General features: G+C 30.8%; 1 protein-coding gene across 1 annotated transcript in view; it reads left to right on the top strand.

Moving 5' to 3' along the window:
- Positions 1 to 19,123: 19,123 nt before the first annotated feature.
- The window catches only part of LOC115969002 (AAA-ATPase At3g50940-like), a 31,649-nt gene continuing 29,696 nt past the window's right edge, over positions 19,124 to 21,076 (top strand). The window contains exons 1-2 of the mRNA XM_031088559.1: positions 19,124 to 19,327; positions 19,715 to 20,776. Of these exons, the coding sequence (XP_030944419.1) occupies positions 19,193 to 19,327; positions 19,715 to 20,776 (1,197 nt within the window). The 5' untranslated portion in view covers positions 19,124 to 19,192. The remainder of the gene's footprint in view (positions 19,328 to 19,714; positions 20,777 to 21,076) is intronic.

The raw sequence follows: 21,076 nt of genomic DNA, 5'->3' as shown, positions 1-21,076 counted from the left end.
ATTTTTCTTTTAATTAATGAGTGCAATGTTTATTAGATAGAATTCTATTTTATACATTTACCATTCTGTTTTTTTTTTTTAGGAACTACCTATTCCATTTACTATTCTAGATCAATATAGTGATATTTTCTTCCAATTCAGTTATTTTCATGCATGCATAGGTTAGGAACCAATAAAACATGAAAATTCTTAATGAAGTCACTCTGTGTGCTATATATATATATATATATATATATATATACACTAGCTATTGGTTACCTATATATGATTAGTTATACTATTCCAACTTTTTGTATTCTTAAAAAATTAATTGTTATTCATATATAATCACGAACTCAATGTATTAAATTTGCCTTTAATTAGTACATATAATTTGTGTTTAAGTGGTGCATTATATGGGTATAATACTAGTATATTTTTTTAAATTAGATAAAAATGATAAGAATGTATAAAAGGAAAAAGGAAAAACATAAATAAATAAAAACCACCACCAAATCACATAATGGGCCTAAAAATATAAAAAATTCAACCCAAGCCAACCATGTTTATTCATACCAAAAAGGAATTATATATATACATATGTCCAATTATCTTTCTCTATATATAGAATATTCTAAAAAATATTTTTATTAATTTTTTAAAATTTAAAAGAAAAAACATTATCTCTCTTTGTTTTGATGTTAATATTTTCTAGAAAATAAATAATTAAAAAAATTTCTATAAAACTATCTTATTTTCTTATGCTATTAAACATCGAAAAACTCATAAAATTATTTTCTCATAAAATTTTAAATAAAAAGAAACAAGATAAATTCCTAAAACTTTGATTTGATAATATTTACGGCTATCAAATCTCATTAATAAAAAATTAAAATATTCTTTGGTCTACAGAACTTCAAACGTTTTCCTTCAACTGTTTAGGTGCTGTTTGGTAGTGTAACTAGAACAATAGTTTTCAGTATTTAAACAATATTACACATATTTTCACACACTTTTTTACACACACGTATTTTCAAAATATACAAACAATATTACTAGAACAACATTACCAATTAGTGACCAAAGTTTTTGGTTTTGGCGCTTTATTGTCTACGTTAACGTCAATCTTAGCCGTGAATTATGGCAATTTTTATTGAAAGAACAAGGAAATTACTTGAGATAGTGATTTTTTAAATCTCAATTCTTTGTGGCTTCCTAGAAACTGTGAGGGAAATTCTAAAATTACTATAAAATATTTATAAATTTAGGTGTCTAAAACATGATTTGTGTTATATAATCAACATAATAAATTATTGTTTTGTGACTTGGTGATATGTTATTATGTAACTAGCTTGTAACCCCATGTATATGCATAAATACACCTAAAAATATCCAATAAGATGCATAATATAATTCTTATATATATATAATTTAAATACTATTGATAGTCATTTTATATTTTGTTAACACTTTAAAAAATTTTGTAAAGATATTATTAGGTATAAAATGTAAATTATCCATATATTTTTTTAATAAAATTATTGTGAAGTACCTTTTTTTTTTTTTTTAACGATTCATTTATTCTAGACTTTTTAGTTTTTGTACTTAATAACTCACTTGGATGAATATTTATGATATAGTCTCACATTTGATTCTAAAATTAAGAAATAAAACTCTTTATTAGGACACATGACGTAAAATTGAAACTCTAATTTGAAATTCTAATTTGAGTTTCTCTCAACTTCACCTATTATTATATATATAAATATACAGATAAGTAATCAAATTTATAATTTTTTTTATTATCTATAACTTTTTTTTGTCATATTATTCAAGTTTATTTCTTATCACATTAGTTTGTAATGCCATGCCAGTTTGTAAAATATTATAGTATTTTTAGCATTTTTTTAGTTATCAAGTGTTAGTAAATTTATGATTACAAATTTTCTTTTAATTAATGATTGCAATGTTTATTAGATAGAATTCTATTTTATACATTTACTATTATTTTTTTTAAGGAACTACCTATTCCATTTACTATTCTAGCTCAATATAATGATATTTTCTTCAAATTCAGTTATTTTCATGCATGCATAGGTTAGGAACCAGTAAAACATGAAAATTGTTAATGAAGTCACTCTATGTATTGCTTTATTTATATATATATATATATATATATTGGTTATTGGTTATCCATGTATGATTAGTTATACTTCTAACTATTTGTATTTTAAAAAATTTAATTGTTATTCATGTATAATCACGAACTCAATGTATTCCTTCTCAAAAAAAACGAACTCAATGTATTAAATCTGCCTTTAATTAGTACATATAATTCTTGTTTAAGTGGGATATCGTATGGGTATAGTACTAGTATATTTTTTAAATTAGATAAATATGATTAAAATGAATAAAAACAAAAGAAATAACATAAATAAATAAAAATCACCAACCAAAACACATAATGGGTCTAAAAGTATAAACAATTCAACCCAAGCCAACCATGTTTATTCATGCTGAAAAAAGAATTATAATTATACATATGCCCAATTATCTTTCTATATATAGAATATTCTAAAAACTGTTTTTATTAAGTTTTGAAAATTTAAAAGAAAAAAATTATCTCTCTTTGTTTTGATGTTAATATTTTCTAGAAAATAAATAATTTAAATTTTTTTCTATAAAACTATTATAAGTTCTTATGTTATTAAACATTGAAAAACTCAAAAGAGTATCTTCTCATAAGCATTTAAATAAAAACAAACAAGATAAATGCCTAAAATTTTGATTTGATAACATTTACTGCTCTCAAATCTCATTAATAAAAAATTAAATTTTTTTTGAAAAACAAATAAAAATTTTAATTAAGAATCTTTTAATGTAACTTCTTTTAAGTATAGGTGGAAGAATTACCCATATCAATCATTTGTTTTATAAATTTTGTTGTGAGTGCATGTATGCAGTAAGTCCGGCCTCGTAATTTGTGCTATAGTAATAAGCGTGCTGCTCACATACTAATCAATCTTTTGCTCTCTGCCCCCACATTTGAATCTCTCGCTAAATTGCAAAAGTTTCTCTCTCACCATTACTTCTTAGAGCATTCACAGCAGTGGTGCTATATAGGTATATTGGTATATTTTAGCTCCACTTTCCCTAAAAACTACACTGCAGTAGTGGAGGTAAAAGCAAAAATTTTAGATGTTCAGCTACAGTGCACATCTATAAATAGATGTGCACTATAGCACAAAGCTAAAAAAAAAAAAAAACTATTTTATTTAACTTTTCTCTCTCTTCCAATTAAAATAATCCATCTTTTTCTCTCCCTCTTCCGTCTCTTTCTTTTCGTCACTCAACTCTCAGCTTTTCTCTTCCTTCTCTATTTCTTCAATATCTTTTCTCTGTTCATTTTGCGTGATCGGCGATGGCGTAAACGAAAGGGGTGGCGAGCTGGGACGGCGAAAGGGGTGGCGAAAGGGATGGCAACCTGGGTCGGCGAAGCTCGCCACCCCTTTCGCCGACCTAGCTCGCCATCGCCACCCATTTCGCCGATCCAGCTCACCATCGCCACCCATTTCGTCGACCCAGCTCGCCATCGCCACCCATTTCGCTGACCCAGCTCGCCATCGCCACCCCTTTCGCCGACCCAGCTCGCCACCCATTTCGCCGACCCAGCTCGCCATCCCAAGCCCCAAGGCCCAAGCCGAAAGAGAGATGTACGGGTAGAGCGATGAGATCGAAGCGTAAACGGAAACTAAAGCACGACGAGAGATGTACGGTTTTTTGGTGTTTGATTTATTTTTTTTGTGGGTTTGGTTGTGATCGTGGATTGTGGTTGAAATGGCGGTTTGTTGGCTGTGTTGGTGGTGGTTTGGTAGCTGTGGCTGTGGTTGTCGTGGCCTGTGTTGGGCTATGGTTATGGCTGTGTTGGTGGTGGTTTGATTTTTATTTTTTATTTTTTGCCGTGGGTTGTGGTTGTAGTGGAGTGGTGGTGGAGGTGGATGTGGCTGGCTGAAAGGTTTTTGTGGGTGGTTGTTCTTGGCTGGCGGTGGTTGTGAAATGTGGTGATGATCCGTTTGTGGGTTTTTTTTGTTTGGGATATATTATTTTATTGTAGTAGAAATATTATTTTATTGTGATGATTATATTATTTTATTTTGTTGAAAGTTAAAATAGATCCACTGCTGCAGCATGTGTGTAGATAAAATAGATAAAGTAGCTTTTGATGGAGCTAAATTGCTAAAAATTTAACTCCACTGCTGTGGATGCTCTTAGTATTCAGTTTTCATGACACGCTGATCTCTCACCCAGGTAAAGTTTCTCTCTCACCATTACTTCTCAGTATTCAGTACACGTTGATCTCTCACACAGGTAAAGTTTCTCTCTCACCATTACTTCTCAGTATTCAGTTTTCATGACACGCTGATCTCTCACACAGGTGGGTTATTTCAAGGATTCTGACACTCTACTGTAGAACAAGAAAATAGCAATAATTTGTACGTTGTTGGGATGGTGAGGTGGGTTTGGCTGAGATGTACGTTCACACCAACGACTATGAGATAGAGCGTGATGCACAAGTAATAAGGTCTGATCTTTTTTATTCTTTTGCTCTCGCCCACACATTTGAAGTTTATCTGTTATCATAAATCCCAGTTTTCACACTCTGGTCATCTTCTCACTGAAAATTTGTCGGTTCATATGATAATAAATGGTTATTTATAGTTCCTTGATGATATAAAGTGTTATTTGCAGTAAAAATTCATAAAATTTTGAAGAGGCGAAATGTTTTAGTTATAATTTTACAATATATAGGAAAAAATAAATTAATAATTGTATCAAATTATCTAAGCTTTCAAAATTTGTTTTGTGAAAATACTTTCAAAGAATACTTATTTTATTTTATTTTTAAAATATAAAACCTGTTATTATGTAATTTCTTTGTCTCTTAATATTTTATTTCAAATATTAAGAGAAGAAATTAGGTAATTTTTTGCGTAGACTTTTACTTTTTACTCTTTTGGTTTCGGCCACATATTTGATTTGAACGTGAATAGTGTGATTTATCTAAATGATTTTTTTTTTTTCCCTTTAAACTTCCCCAATTTTTACAGAAGTCCCTGCCCATTAATATGTAATAAGTAATCAGTTTTGTTATATTTTTATTACCTTTTTAATTTATTAGAGATAATAAAAATATTACAAATTTGATTACAAACAAATAATGGCAATTGTATAAAAATAAAAATGTTATATAAATATAACAAAATAAAATAGTCACATCTACTCACACTGATAATATATAATGACAAATGATAATAAATTATCTTGTAATAATTTTGAAATATGAAAACTTGAAGAATGGTGTAGGGATAAGGTTCAAGCTCTTCTCCTATTGGATGAGTAGACTCAAGCCCAACTAGCTTAATACAATAAATTTATAGAAAATGGATTTAAAAACTAGGTCTTAGTCAGGATTACAACAACTAGACACGGTTATGTATGGATTGAATAACAAAAATATAGACCAAAGTATAAAGTTATGTTCTCGGGCACTTTGTTCAAGGGACTTAGTGTTCTTCTTCTTTCTTCAATGCTAGGTTCCAAAGGCTTCTAGGATCATGCATATTTCCCCCGTATTCTCTTTTCTCTCCCTCCGCCTTTTTTCTGATCCCCCATTCTTGGAGGACCTCTTACATTATATATCTCCTTCTAATCGATCTTGGCTCTCCATCTATTGATCATACAGGTCCTTACTCGAATGCTCGTCCCATCAGCCACTTTCCTAAACTCTCTGTGAGTTGCGGCAACCAAGACCGCATTGTTCAGGGGTCATTTCCTCATTAATGTGACCAGAACATTAGTTAAGTACATTTAATGCGGAGGTGACATTTAATGCGAAGGCTGCCTTTGACAACGTGCCGTTCTTTTCTTCTGGGATCTGGAATGCCAAGAACAGGATCGTTCTCGGCAACGTTTCTAGGCTATTTGAGCTTTCTTTGTTCGTTCTCAGCCATTTCTTCCTCATCGGCGTGAGCTTTGGGTTTAGTATAAAGTAGGCTGTAGTTGTCAAATTTTTTGGCCACACAAATAGAATTGTGACTTAATGTAATTACATTTTTTTTTTTTTTTTTGGTTAACAACTCAATATATTCAAATTATGTTTTTATTAAATTTTGTTTAATTAAAATTTTTTAATGATCATCTTAAAAAAAATTTCTGAAGCCACTACTAAATAGAGTACATGGTGTTAATGATATGTGAAGATAGATAAACAATTAAAATATCAAGAAATTTTAATATTTTAATAAAATAAACAATATAATATAATAAATAATGGTTATGTAAAATTAAAAAAAAAAAGTAAATTCTTATCTAAAATAAAAATAAATTTTTGGACAAGTTAATACAAATGTTCTTAGCGATAAATCCATATTTATTCATTTTTAAATAAAATAATAAAATCTAGTAAATACGTTATTACACATGCAGGTACATCCTCATGAGAAGACAAAAAGAAAGGATTTCATTCACCCCACAATTGATGAATTGAATGAAGCTAGGAAGTAAAGGTGCATGGTATGGAGTCGACTTCATGGTTATTTCAAAGATTCTCTGACACTATGCTATAGAATCCAATCCACGAAGATAGCAATAATAATTTTAAACCAAAAAAAAAAAAAGAAGATAGCAATAATTTGTACAGTGACATTTCTTGTTTGGCTGAGCTACTTTTTTAATCAGTCATCAATGAGATTGAGCGTCGTGCACAAGTAATCAGGTCTGATATTCTTGACTCTTTTGCTCTCCTTGCCTGCATATTTCTCTCCCTGTCTGAAAAATAAGACACGCTTAACACCAATTTTCAAAAAGCAAAACACTTTTGTGCCAGGAAATATGACATAGCTCATTCATTGAGCTCTTGAGTCTTTGACAAAACCGTGTGCTGGAATTCAAAGTTTTGTTTTTTCATAAGAAATCTATTATTGTTTAATGACCAAATTGTTTGGTTTTGCGCTTTACCGTCTACATTTATGTCAATCTCAGCACAAAAGATGTGTTTAAATACTGGTTATTTTATAGTAATTAAAAAATTATTATTGAAAGTGTTTTATGTAAAAATGAGTTAAAATAGTACAATAGGATTTAGAATAGTATTAAAAAATATAGTGAACACAAGAGTCTATAAATAGTAGTAAAAATAATTGAATAGTAAAATTATTTCCCTTTTTCATTCTAATCCAAACATACACTAAGATGATTGTATTCAAGTTTATTTCCACTGGGGATTAAACAAAATCTAGGGTTAGGATGTTCAAAATTTTATTTTAGGAATATAAACAATATAAATATATATATATATATATATATAATTTTTATTTTTTTGGCTAGGGTTCAACCTCTTGTGCTGACTGTAAAGCCGCCCCCGAATTTAAATATTTTATTGATAACATAGTTAATAATTTTTAATCTTCTTAAAATTTGAAAGTATGAAGAATATAATAAAAAATTATAGATTTATCAAAATTAACATCCAATAAAAAATATATAGTTGAAGTTTATTGCCATTAGCTACTAGCATACTAGTTTGTAGGTAAACTTTCTTCACATTTGAATCTCACTCTACTATATAAATTAACATTTATTTTTAGATGCTAATATAGTAAAAATGCATTTGCTTCAATATATATGGATGTTCGCGGGCGTGTTTTTATGCCTTTCACTTCTCAATTTTCACCAATTCTCATTATGCAGCGCTCTCGAACGCGGTTAAGAAATGTTGTTTTTCATTAAAAACATGTGTTTTATTATTTGAAAATATGTGTAGAAATACATGTGAGTAAAAAAATATATAAAAATACATATAATATTATTTAAAAGTTAAAAATGTATGTTTCATTAGGTGTACCAAACACCCAAGTCTCTAATCTCTATTCTGTTTCAGTCTTCGTAGACACCAATTTTCCCAAAGCTAAAGACTTTTATGGCAGGAATTTACAAGCTTATTAATTGAGCTTTTGACACAAATGAGTACTGGAATTCAATTTTTTTTTTTTATATATAAATCATTTTTGTAAGTAATAAGTTTTATGTAATAAAATTTGTAATATTTCCATTATGATTCATTTATTTATTATTTTAAATTTTTTTTGCCATTTTTTTTTTTTTGAGGAATTATTTTTTGCCACATTAGCTTCTAGTGTCATACAAGTTTGTAAAAGTTATATAATAAATTTTGTAATATTTTTAGCATATTTTTAGTTATATTACCATATGTTTATGATTATAATTTTTCCTTTAACTAAAACAGCTCTAATAAAATCAACGCAGCCAAGCAAAGCCGGTATATGTAATGGGGTTTCATTCATATAGCTAAATTAAATTTTATTAAGCATGTGTAGGTCTTTACTTTGTAGTTATATATACTAATACCTCTCTCTCTCCCTCTCTCTCTCTCTCTCTATATATATATACACACACACACATATACTAGTGTGTAATCCTGTGCATATGCACGGGTATAATTAAAAACAATAAAAATTATAAAGTTTAAATTACAACTTTTTTTGAGAAGAGATTCAAATTATATATGGTATTAATTTACATTTTCTTTAAATCATACATTTTTAAAAGGACAAAAATTAGATATGGTACCTTAGGTGCTGTTTCTTAGGTTCTCTTTTTAAGATTCAATAATGTGGCTACTTAATTAAAAAATACACTTTTTTCTCATGAGAAAAAATTCATATGACAGAATCTTAAAAAGGGAATTTAAGGAACAGGACCTAAGTACTGTACTTAAGTCTTACTTTATTTAAAATATATTATGGTTTCTCATTATATGTGTGTGTGTATAATTTAATTGAATTTAAACTCTTCGATTTTTGCACCTAATAATTCACTTATCATAAAAATTTAAAAATTAAATGGATATGTGGTGGAAAATTAGACTCCAATTGAAATCCAATTTAAAATATAATTAAATTTGGACTTTTCTATTTTTACACTCAATAATTCATTTGGCATAAAATTAAAAATTAAATGGTACACGTGTCGCAAAATTGAGAATTCAATTAAAATCTAATTGGATTTTCTTTGATGTTTGGCTATTAATATATATATATATATATATAGAGAGAGAGAGAGAGAGAGAGAGAGAGAGAGAGAGAGAGAGAGATGCATGTGTGTGTGTGTGTGTGTGTGTGTGGTCTTTCTTCCACCAAGCTTATTTCCATTTCTCTTTTCAATAATTTGAGTAAAGTTTGTAGAGATTCAAAGTTACTAAGCACTAGTATTGGATGTGCTAATTTATTTTAAGTTATTTTAATGTGTGATGTATAAGTAAGAGACGAGATATGAAGTGTATTTTTTAATGCTATGTTGAAACAAATATGGTAATTTTTAAGTACATTAAAATAACACTTGGGAAAAAAAAAAAAAAAGAATGACGTAACACGGGTGCCCTTAGAGAAGAGACTTGTTGAATTGAGTTTCTCCTCTTTTGCCTTTTGTAATGATTCATAGTAATGAGTCAATATTTATTTATTTTTTATTAAAAAATTCAACACTAGTAAATACATAATGGAAAAATTATGTTGTACATATATTAAATTATTAATACACATTTTTGCGCACATAAAAATTAATTGTGTTTTAATTACTATTTATGTGTGTGCAAAGACCAAAGAGTGTGTATTAGTAAGGAGTCATGCTAGTGTCACAATTTGTTATAAAATTTGTATCGTAATTTACTTATATGACCTTGCTATTACCCTTTTAGTACTTACCATTTATCACGTGGTCAAATTGTAGCAAGGGTTATTGCACTGACAATGCTCATTAATGGGTATGCCAGTTTGTAACAAACGCCAATAGGTTATTAGAAAGATTCTGACACTATGCTGTAAAACAAGAAGATTAGCAATAATTTATTTTGTATGACGTTGGGATGGTGAGGTGGGCATTTTCTGTTTGGCTGAGCTAAACATTCACATCAATGACTATGACATTGAGCGTGATGCACAAGTCACAAAGGGCTGATCTTTTTTACTCTTTTGCTCTCCCCCACACATTTCTCTGTTATTTCCGTCAAACTTCCCAGTTTTCACATTCGCGATCGTCTTCTCACTAAAAATTTGTCGGTTCATTTGTTAATAAATTGTTATTTGTAGTTTCTTGATGATATAAAAAGATTTTTTTTTTTTTTTTTTTGAGAAACGATATAAAGAGTTAATTGTAGTAAAAATTCATGACATGAAATTTTGAAGAGGTGAAATGTTTTAGTCATAATTTTATAATATATAGAAAAAAATAAATTAATAATTGTATCAAATTATTCAAGCTTCAAAATTTGGGGGTTGTTTGGTAAAGTTTTAGTAATTTTGTTTGTATTTTTTAAAAATATGTGTGAGTAAAAAATTGTATGAAAATACGTATAATGTTGTTTAAATACTGAAAATTGTTGCTCAAAACACCATACAAAACAGTCCATTAAGTTTCTCAATTTTTATCACAATTTTCCACATGGTGAGTTATGAGTGATAAAGATGTAGACCCTTAAGAATCTACTAATTTTTCTCTATCATCCACAACTAGTCAAGTCGCGAGTCATTATAAAAGTTGTGAAAATTTTTATAACACTAAACATGTTCTTGATTCTTTCTTTTCTTTTTCTTTTTCTTTTTTTGGTTGAGAATCAACATATGTTCTTGATTTTGAAAACAAAAAAAAAAAAATATATATATATATATATTTAAATACTCATAGAAACAAATTTTGGACAAAAAAACAAAAATAGTTATCTAATATATCCTTAGGTTTTTCTCTTTCAAAATTTCAAAACTTGATTAAAATTATTTTTAGAAATATTCTACAGGAGGCTAAACATGGCTATATGTACAACTTAATCAAGAAATATATGTAAATCATATATAATAAAAGCAAATTTAATACATTGAATGAGTCATGATTATATGCAAAAAATATTTTATTTTATGAAATACAAAAAATTAGAATAGAGTAACTAATCATATATGGGTAACCGATAATCATTATAGTAATTAATTCATAGAGTGACTTAATCGACAATTTTCATGTTTTATTGGTTCCTAAAACATGCATGCATGAAAATATCATCATATTTTAGCTGGAATATTAAATGCATAAAATAGAATTTATTTGATAAATGTGAGAAATGTTTATCAGAATTCTATCCAATAAACAATGCAATCAATAAAAGAAAAATTGTAATTATAAATATAGTAACACTTTAATTATAACTAAAAAATACTAAAAATATTATTAAGTTTTACAAACTGACGTCGTATCACAAATTAACGTGATAAGAAATAGACTAAACACATATCAAAAAATAAAAAATAAACTAAACAAAATTTGATTACTTATTACATGTTAACACGTCACTAAAATCACCAAACAGTAAAAGCTTTTGTTATGGGAAAAAAACCTTTGTATTCCAGCCCACAGTTTTGTTAACAGTCAAGTGTCAAGCGCTCAATTCGTGAGCTTTGTCCTTCCCTGTCAAAAAAGTGCTTTGCTTCGGGAAATTGGTGTTGAGCTGTCTCTTTTTTTCTTATGACTCACAGTCTCATGGAAATTTAATGGGGGTGTACGTGCTCCTTCCTATAGGATCCAACAACAGAGAAACTTCACGTGGTTGAATCAAATGTGTGGCCGAGAGCAAAAGAGTTAAACATAACTGACCTCGCCATCCTACAGCATATTCATGATGGATTCTACAGCATATTTTCAGAATCTTTGAATTGTTTTTTTGTTTTTTAACCGTGTAGTCGACTCCATAGTCCATAGCATCACTGCACCTACCCGGCTTCAATTGTGGTGCTAATCTAGTCCGTTCATTTTGTCTTCTCATGCGGATGTAAATGCATCTCTGAATAACATACGGGTCCGATTAATATGTGTCATATAGATCCAGTTAATGTGTTCCTTTAAGCATACATTAGCAAATTCATAACACATTAGTAAAATCCATAATATATTTACTAGTTTTGATATTTTTTTAAATGAATAAGTATTGCTAACTCATTGCTAAGAGCATTTGTATTTACTAGTTTTGATTTTTTTTAAGTATGTGTTTAGCTCTATATTAAAAAGTCAGTTTATTTTACTATTTAACTTATTTTTGTTATTATTTATGAACCTCACTGTACTTTTTGGTACTATTCATACTCTACTGTACTGTTTCAGCTGGCTTTTACCTTTATCTATAGTATTTTTAGTAAAAAAATTTCAGTTTAGCAAAATAAGCAGATCCTAAACAAACCCTAAATGAATAAATATTGATTTAAGTTTTTTGTTATTTAGCTATGAAGCAAGTTGACGACTCGACTCCATTGCACCTTCCCTTCACCTAGCTACTAGCTTCAATGTTTTTACTTCACTTTTTTGACATATTTGTGGTGTTAATGGAAACTATCATTAGTCTCTACGCGTTTTATTAATGTAGAAATTTAAGTTATTTATTCATTTTTCTATTAAAACAACTTATCATTATTTTGAAAATAAATTAGAAAAGATATTTAATAAATTGATTGTCCTTATACTAGAGTTATTAAATTAAAGGGAAATAATAACAAAAAAATTATGTTTGACTAGACCTTATAAATTTAGCTTATAACTTTTAACTTTTACGGATAACTTTTTAAAATCTTGTTTCTCAAATTTTCTTAATTTTTTTGTTACACTTTTTTCAAAGTGCAAATATACTTTAATACACATTTAATAAAAAGTTTTCAACAAAAGAGTTAAATATGTTGTTTTCAAACAGACACAAATTAATGTGTAGATGAATCACATTCAAATCAAATGTGTGGCCAAGAGCAAAGGAGTAAAAGACATCTAACCTAATCTGACCCCTTCATCAATACCAATGTCATATTGATACATAAGAAAATTATTGGATATTCTGGGAATATATTTCCTTCATCTCATTTAGAGGTGGGCTCTATGGTAGGTGAGATATCACAAAAAAAAAAAAAAAAATCACACAAATAACATTATAAAAAAAAAATATACATAATCAGTATCAGACATAGATTCACACATATATAGTATAACTTTATAACAAAGAGAGTGACACTAAAGACTCAAAACACTTACTTTGTATTCACAGAGTCAGAGATATCGAGATAGTTAGATAAAGAAGAGAGATGAGATGAAATTTATAAGTAAGAGAGAGAGAGAGAGAGATTTGTGATTTATGTTGTTATTTGGTTTTGGGTTGGGATGATATTTGATCTTAGTGTGTAAGATTTTAAGTTATAGTGTGCACAAATATTTTTAAGGGTAAATTAAACATATATAAAGTGAACCCCTGAACATAAAGTGACGCCCCTGTAATATATATATATATATATATATATATATATATTTTATAATAATAGATAAGTAGTTAAGATTAGGTAAGTGTGGTTAAAGACATTGACATAGTTAAGATTTAACTTTAGAAGTAAATTTTGGGAACTAGGGTTGTCCAAAGGTTGATTTGGGTTAGGTTTGTGCCCAACTTGGAATTGACTCAATAACTTCTAGTGATAGGGCAATTGATTCACTGCCAACTGCTGGAAACCTTAGGTGGAGTCGGTTTCAGTTTGGGTGAATAGTGATTGGTTTCAGTCGAAATTGATGGAGTAGCAACGTTGGTATAGATTTGGCCAAATCTTGATATCTCTGGTCGATATCTGGCTGGATCTAGTCGAGAACTAGCTGGATCTCAACAAATCTCATTGAGATTGCGCCGGTTCTCGACAAATCTCGCAAGATCTGCATCTGAGAGAGGGGGGAGGGTGATGAATAGTGAGCTTTAGAGGTGAGGTCAGTCAGGTTAGTCGGAGTCAATTTTTCATGCGAATATTTGCCAACTGTTGAGGCTCAAAATTAATCACAACCCAAGGCCCAAAGAAATAACGCATTGGGATAACTTCATGGGAAATGAAACTAGAAAAATAAAAGAGTTGGGCTCACGCAGTAAAGAAAAGAAGAAAAGGATGAAAAATCCAAAGAATTGGGATCCAAAGACCCATGAAGGAACAGGCTTTAAAATCCATGAAGCAAAGGAAAGGCCCAGTTGGCCAAGATCAGTAAGCCAAAAGAAGCCCAATAGGGAGAACTAAGCCGGGATCCCGGAGATTACCAGGGCCCGGGGATCCCTAGGATGCACAACACGCTCTAAGTACAATTGAAACGGCTCAAAGAAAAAAAAAAAAAAAAAAAAAAAAGCTTAAAGGATGAAGGACAAAACAAGTCTCAAGCGCCTAGCCATGCAGTGAGGGATCAGAAAGTATAAAACAAACATTCATGAACAAATGAGCTGTACCTCAAGGAACCAAGAACGAGAAAACCATAAGTAGAAGTGGTTGGAAGGAAACTTTCGACCCCGCAATAAAAGATTTCGACTGTTTGGGAAAATGACAAAGATGGAGGGCAGCCAAAAGCTGAAAAGGTGAAGAAGGCCAAATAGCTAAGATCAGCAACCTGAGGGGATCTTAGAATAGAAAGTTAGCTAAGAGCTTTTAGCTTGGTCGGACCGAAAGGAAGAAATTATGAGAAAGAAGGTAAGAACTAGCCCTTGGGTGACTGACACAGCACGAGCTCTAAGGGGCAAAAGAGAGAAATCACCGGTACCCCAGAGCCCTAGAGTCGCACTATAAAAGGAAGAGAAGACCTATGTTGAAGGGCATTGATTCATCATCATTTTGATTCGAGAAAAGATAGCATCATAGAGCTTTAGAAAGAAACTCTGTAAAGTTCAAAGAAAAACAGAGTAATTTTCTCCCGATATTCCAGAGATAGCCACTATAGCACATGCTCGGATTCAAAAGGATTCAAATTTTACAAGTCTTGGAGGCTTGAATAGCCATCAAAGTCTGTATTTTTTGAACCTAGTTGAACCTTGTATCACATCTTAGTGAGCACACTATGATCATAACCAAAGAAAATTAATAAAATGCTCCTCATTAATTCAAGGATCCCTAACCCCTGTTTTACTGTATTTTTATTGCTGTGCATTTCTTTGTTGTTTGAGATGTCATTCAATACAGATATTTTCGCTTGTTAGTTTATTTGTGTTGTAGGAAGCTTGTTTTGTGCACCACTTGGTTTTTAAACAGCTTTTTAGCTGTGGTGAACCAAGCCCAGTCCACCAAGAACAATTACTTGGCCCAGGATCCTTGGGCCGCTATGCTGAAGAAAAAAAGGCACTCTCACACCAACTAACCTTAAGTTTTGGAAATAAATATTATAAATGTTGTGATATAAGATAAATAGTGACAATGGGTTCTTATATAAATTCCATGGGTTTATTATATATAGTATGAAATATATAAATGTCATGAGTTTAAGATAAATAATTATAACTTTCCATGGGCTTTTATATTAGTAATACAAATTCATAATTCTCTATGGCTTGATATATGTTTGCCATGAGTTTTGGAAAAATGAATAGTGTTACGTAATATAAATAGTTATCATAGGTTTTAGAATAAGGTATGAAATAAATAAATACCATGGTTTAAGATAAATAATCATAACTTTCCATGATCTTTTATATTAGTAACACAAATTCATAATTCTCCATGGGTTTGATATATGTTTGCTATGGGTTTTGGAAAAATTAATAGTGTTACATAAAATAAATAATTACCATGGATTTTATAAGATGGATTCCATGGGCTTGTAATAGTATAATAATAGGTTTAAGAAATTAAAATATTGTTCATCATTAGACTTTAAGTAAAATACTCATCATTTCTCAGGAAAAAAAATAAAATAAAATACTTATAATATAGTATTTTGCCAAGTATTAATAACTTTGGATTTTTTACTAAATAGTATTAAGTAGTCAGCTTGGCCTTTTAATGGTGCCAACATAAACTGGGCTTTTGTGTGAGAACACGAGCTTGTTCAGATCCCCAATAAAAAATTATGGCTAGAATGCTTTTATTCTAACTTAAATAAAGTGTGGAACAAGTGTAAATATGCGCAATAAACTGATTACACTACTCTAAGTCATATCCATCCACAATTAACAATAAAACGAAAGTTTAAAGAGTAGGGAAGAGAGATGCAAACAATAGATAACACTAAGATGTGTTATTGAAGAGGAAACCGAAGAACTCAGAGAAAAACCTCTCTGCAACCCTCAAAGTTGAAATTGATTCACTAGAGAATAAAGTTGGAGTACACGAATAACAAAAGGCCCTCCAAGCCTAGTCTACACTATGTACTTGAGCCTTTCAAGCTCTTGCTACTAACAGACTTCTCAGAATCTTATTTTCTCTAGCTTTTCAAATCTCGCAATTCAGTCCAATTGCATCTGCTACTAAATGGCTCCTTCTAATACTTCCTAACAGCATCAAAATCTCACATAACACTCAGAGATGATGTGGTAAGTGCTTAGACTATTAACCTCTCAAGGATATAAAGATGGAGAGGTAGGAGTTGAGGAAAACTATAAGGAAATGTGTAGATGATTGTGGGTATAACAATCTCTAACTCTCAAATGTATTTGTTAAGGTTTTTTCTCTAAAAAGCCTCCTTTACTTTTGTGAGCAATGAGGGTATATATAGTATGGGTGAAGGGTAAGACAGTCATACTTAAAATCCTCCAAGTAGAGAGTTTCGTGGGTACCTCACGAGATGGCCTATCTCACGAAGTACTCGCAAAATATAGCGTGACACCTGACTCTTCAGCTTCTAGCATGTGCTTCTTATGTGGCCTTTTTGCGGAAATCTTTACGCGCAAACTTCGTGCAAGCTAGTTGCGAAATTGCATTGATTTTCATTGCATGATTAATTCTTCACTAACTTAATACTAAACCCAATACAATAAAATCTCACAAAATACAAAAAAATAACTTATTGCGATTACAATACTTTTTGTCATAGAATAAAGCCAAATAAATAGCTATTCTTTAAAATGAGGAATAACTATTCATCTCTAAAATAGTTGTAATAGCTATTCCTTAGTAGATGTATTAATTTCTAAAATTAATATATTTCCAAATAAACAAAATTTTTATATGTACATAACAATTATGAAAATAAAAAATCATAAAAAATAACTAATCTCTCTTTCAAATTTAAAAAATATTATTTTTACGATATATAATTATATGAGTAAGATATTTTCTAAAATATATCTTAAGTTTAATTTAAAATGTTTTCATATCATTGTCTTTAAGATTCTATTATTGTGTTGTCACCAAATAAATAAATAGTAATAAGTATTACATTACAACATCTTGTATTCCTTGTAATAGATATTCCTATTTTTATGTAATTACCGTTACAGTTTGTTGGAGCTTCTTAATATTAATCAATTAAAATGAATAAATATTACAACATAAATGTAAAGATGTGGAAGTGAATATGGAAGATGAGAAGCTAGTGAAATTATTTAATTCCACATTGAAAAGTAGAGAGCCTATTTTGTTTGTTTGTTTGTTTTTTTTTTTTTTTAATTGTGATGATTAATAGGTTAATGTGAATTAACTCAAATATTAGGCTAGATATGTACGCTAAGAGAGGTGAAGAGTGGAGGTGTCAAAATAATGTTGTATAATTTTTCTCTTTAAATTAATAATATTAAAAAATATTATTCAATTTCTATGTGCCCAAGTTTTTTAATCTACCTTTCACCTCCTCGGGTTCACACTCAGTTAATCTCTCACACGCTTAGGAATAGTGATGCAGCTGGGCCAATAAAACGGGATGTAAATAGAGATAAACATGCAGAGAGTGTGAAATGTGTGAAGTGAAAAAAAAAAAAAAAAAGTTGCGATGATCAGAGCGGAGATCTTGGGGCCGTTTGGTCACCCTTTCCAAAATACAGTGTTCAGTGTTTAAACACTGAACACTAGTGTCCAAAATTTTAAAAAATGTGTTTGGTCAACCTATTGTGTCCTGGGTTGTTTGAAAATTGTTGCTCTAAAAACCATGTTTGAACAGTGTGTTTTGAAATCAAGTCGGAGCAGATTTTAAAACAAAAAATTTGTTTTCCAGTGGCACTTCGGTAATAAAAGTGAGATTCAAACGGGGCCCACCTAGTAAGCTTTTTTTGGTCGTCTGTCTCCTCTCTTTACTCTCGTCTCTTCTCACGCCCCAAAGATCACACAGCTACAAAGATCACACCAGCTGCAGTGAACTCGGAACTCTCCGCCCACCTCCATAACTCCCTTCACCCAGCGTCATTCCACCTCATCCCTCACGGACCCAGCGCCATTAATCAACCGAGCCAAAGGCCATGTGTCTTCTACACACACCGCATCACCAATTGGGGTTTTCCCGATTGGTGAGGAATACAAGAAAAAAAAAACCCAAAAACTGAGAAATCTGTGTGAGTGATTCGGAACGATTTGGTCTTTAGGCAAAAACCCATTGACAAACAAGGTGAAAGTCAGATTCGAACCTGGATCAAAATGCAGCTCGACGACTCGGCGGTGACAAAAGCTCGATTACTTGCTGGGTCTTGGAATGCTAATAGTGGAGATGAGCTCCGACGAACGTAAAGCCCAGCCGTGGATCTTCTTTGGCATCGATGGAGATGAGGACTGCGTGGGTTTGGTTTTTTGGTTTTCTGCTCTGAGGGAAGACTGAAGAGAAAGGGATAAAGACGGAAGAGAAGAATAAAGAAGGGATTAAAAAATTGTTATTTAATATGTGGTCAGTTTTTTTTATCATTAAAAACACACATACCAAACACATATTTTACATTTTTTAAACACTGAAAAATGTTGTTTAAACCATGATATCAAACACATTTTTTTGTTTTATTCATATTAAAAACATGTTGTTCAACAACATTTTTTAAACCACAATTTTTTTATCTTTTTAAACACCAATTTTTGAAAACTATGACCAAACGGGCCCTTGTTGCGATATTGGTTTTACTAGGGATTTAGAAAGGTATTATTATTATTATTTTTTTGACAAAAAAAGGTATTATTGTGTTTTTCGAATTTTATTGTGAAATTAATTTTTGGACATAAACTTTGGAGCATTGCATTCTCTTATTCTCTATTTTATTATTGTCCCTCTATATTACAAGGATTTCCACGTAATGTGAACAGTCTACTAAATGTGCCCATAAAGTTTCTCAATTTACCTTTCACCTCCTTGGCGTTCACACTCAGTTAATCTCTCACGCGCGCAGGAATAGTGACGCAGCTGGGCCTATAAAATGGAATGTAGATGGAGACAAACATGGAGAGAGTACAAGCTGTGTGAAGTGAAAGAGAAAAAAAAAAAAAAAAACGTTGCGTTGTTCAGAGCGGAGATCTTGCTGCGATATTGGCTTTACTGGGTATCTAGAAAGGTATTATTGTGTTTTTCAAATTTTATTGTGAAATTAATTTTTGGACATAAACTTAGAGCATTGCATTCTCTATTTTATTATAATCCCTCTATATTACAAGGATTTCCCGTAATGTGTTCTTTGTGTGATTAATTTTCTTAGGGCTTGCGTGATTTCTATTATTAATTTTTTGCTTCAAGTTATATTTAAATTTCATTAACTCAGATGGAGATTTATCACAACAAACTTATGGCAGATGTCCTCTTTGCGAAGTATCTCAAAACTCTCATAATATTAAACAGATTGCATAAACAAAACCAAGAAGTACTTCGTGTCCATGCTCCTATATTGCAGCCGTCAAGCCATAAAAAAGTTGTATCACTGACCACATGCTTCACATTTTTACAGGATTTGAAAGAACAACCATACCCTCAAACCATGTTTACTTTCAGGGAGATGTTTGCATCATTGGCTCCATTTTTCAATTTCAGGGAGATGTTTGCATCTTTGGCACCATTTTTCAATTTCAGGGAGATGTTTACATCATTGGCACCATTTTTCACTGCTGCTGTTGTGATTGTACTAAGTCCCTTTGTAAAAGAACACATACCTTCTGCAGTCAGCAATTATCTCGTCTCCATGTATGAACAGTGGCTCTCTAGATTCTTTACGCGAGTCACTGTCGTCATTGAAGAGAAAGGTGATCTCAATATTAGCAACCAAGTCTATGAAGCTGTTAGAGCCCACCTACGTACCCTGATTTCTAATTCAACAAAACCAAAACCAAAACGTTTCAAGGTAAACAAAGAAGGTAGGCAAAATGAATCAATCATTGGTATCGCCGAGAATGAAGAGGTTATTGATATATTTGATGGAATTAGACTCAGCTGGAAGTTCCATGATGTAAGAAGGGACGTTTACGGTCAGAATGTTACTGACAGATATTTTGAGCTTTCCTTTGATAAGGGATTGGAAAACAAAGTGCTAGAGTCTTATTTAAATGATATAGTAGCTCGTTATGAGAGTGTGGTAAAGATTTATTCCCGTGATGAAGCCTATTATAATGGTGGCATAGCTTCCACCAGTGTTGAACGAGATGCAGGTTGGATTTATGCTATTTTTAAACATCCATTTACGTTTGAAAAGTTGGCAATGGACCCAAAGCAGAAGGAGATTCTCATCAATGATTTGAAGAGGTTTCTTGGAAGGAAGGACTTATATGAGTATGTTGGCAAGACATGGAAGCGTGGGTATTTGCTTTATGGCCCTCCGGGTACCGGCAAATCAAGCTTGATTGCTGCCATGGCTAATTACCTAAAGTTTAACATCTATGAATTGTCCCTTTCCCATCAGCTCACAGATGAAGACTTGAGAAATATATTGCTCTCAACAACTAATCGCTCAATATTGGTAATTGAGGATATAGATTGCTGTGCAGAGTTGGCTAATCAAAGGAAAAAAAAGGACCCGGTTAGCATTCTTTATTCTCATAAAATCTTGTTTTAGTTACCTCTATATATTTAGATTTAACTATTGTCGTGCTAGTTTGTTTATTATACACTTTAGGCAGTTTTTGTGTTAATCTTACGTGGATTTAATCGGATAAGTGTGTGATTTTTGTGAATATGTACTGACTCTGACGTTCGATGTTTATTAAATTGAAATGGACTATAAATGAGTGCAGTGAGTTTCAATATCAACTTTGTTTTTAAGTGAGCGAGCCGGTTACTGTTAGATTTGGCAATAATTTTAATGAGATATTTTGCTCGA

Source organism: Quercus lobata, chromosome 11, assembly GCF_001633185.2.
Source record: "Quercus lobata isolate SW786 chromosome 11, ValleyOak3.0 Primary Assembly, whole genome shotgun sequence".
NCBI classification, from domain to species: Eukaryota; Viridiplantae; Streptophyta; class Magnoliopsida; order Fagales; family Fagaceae; genus Quercus; species Quercus lobata.
Note: the sequence above shows the minus strand (reverse complement) of the source record. Positions and strands in the feature narration are given on the sequence as shown.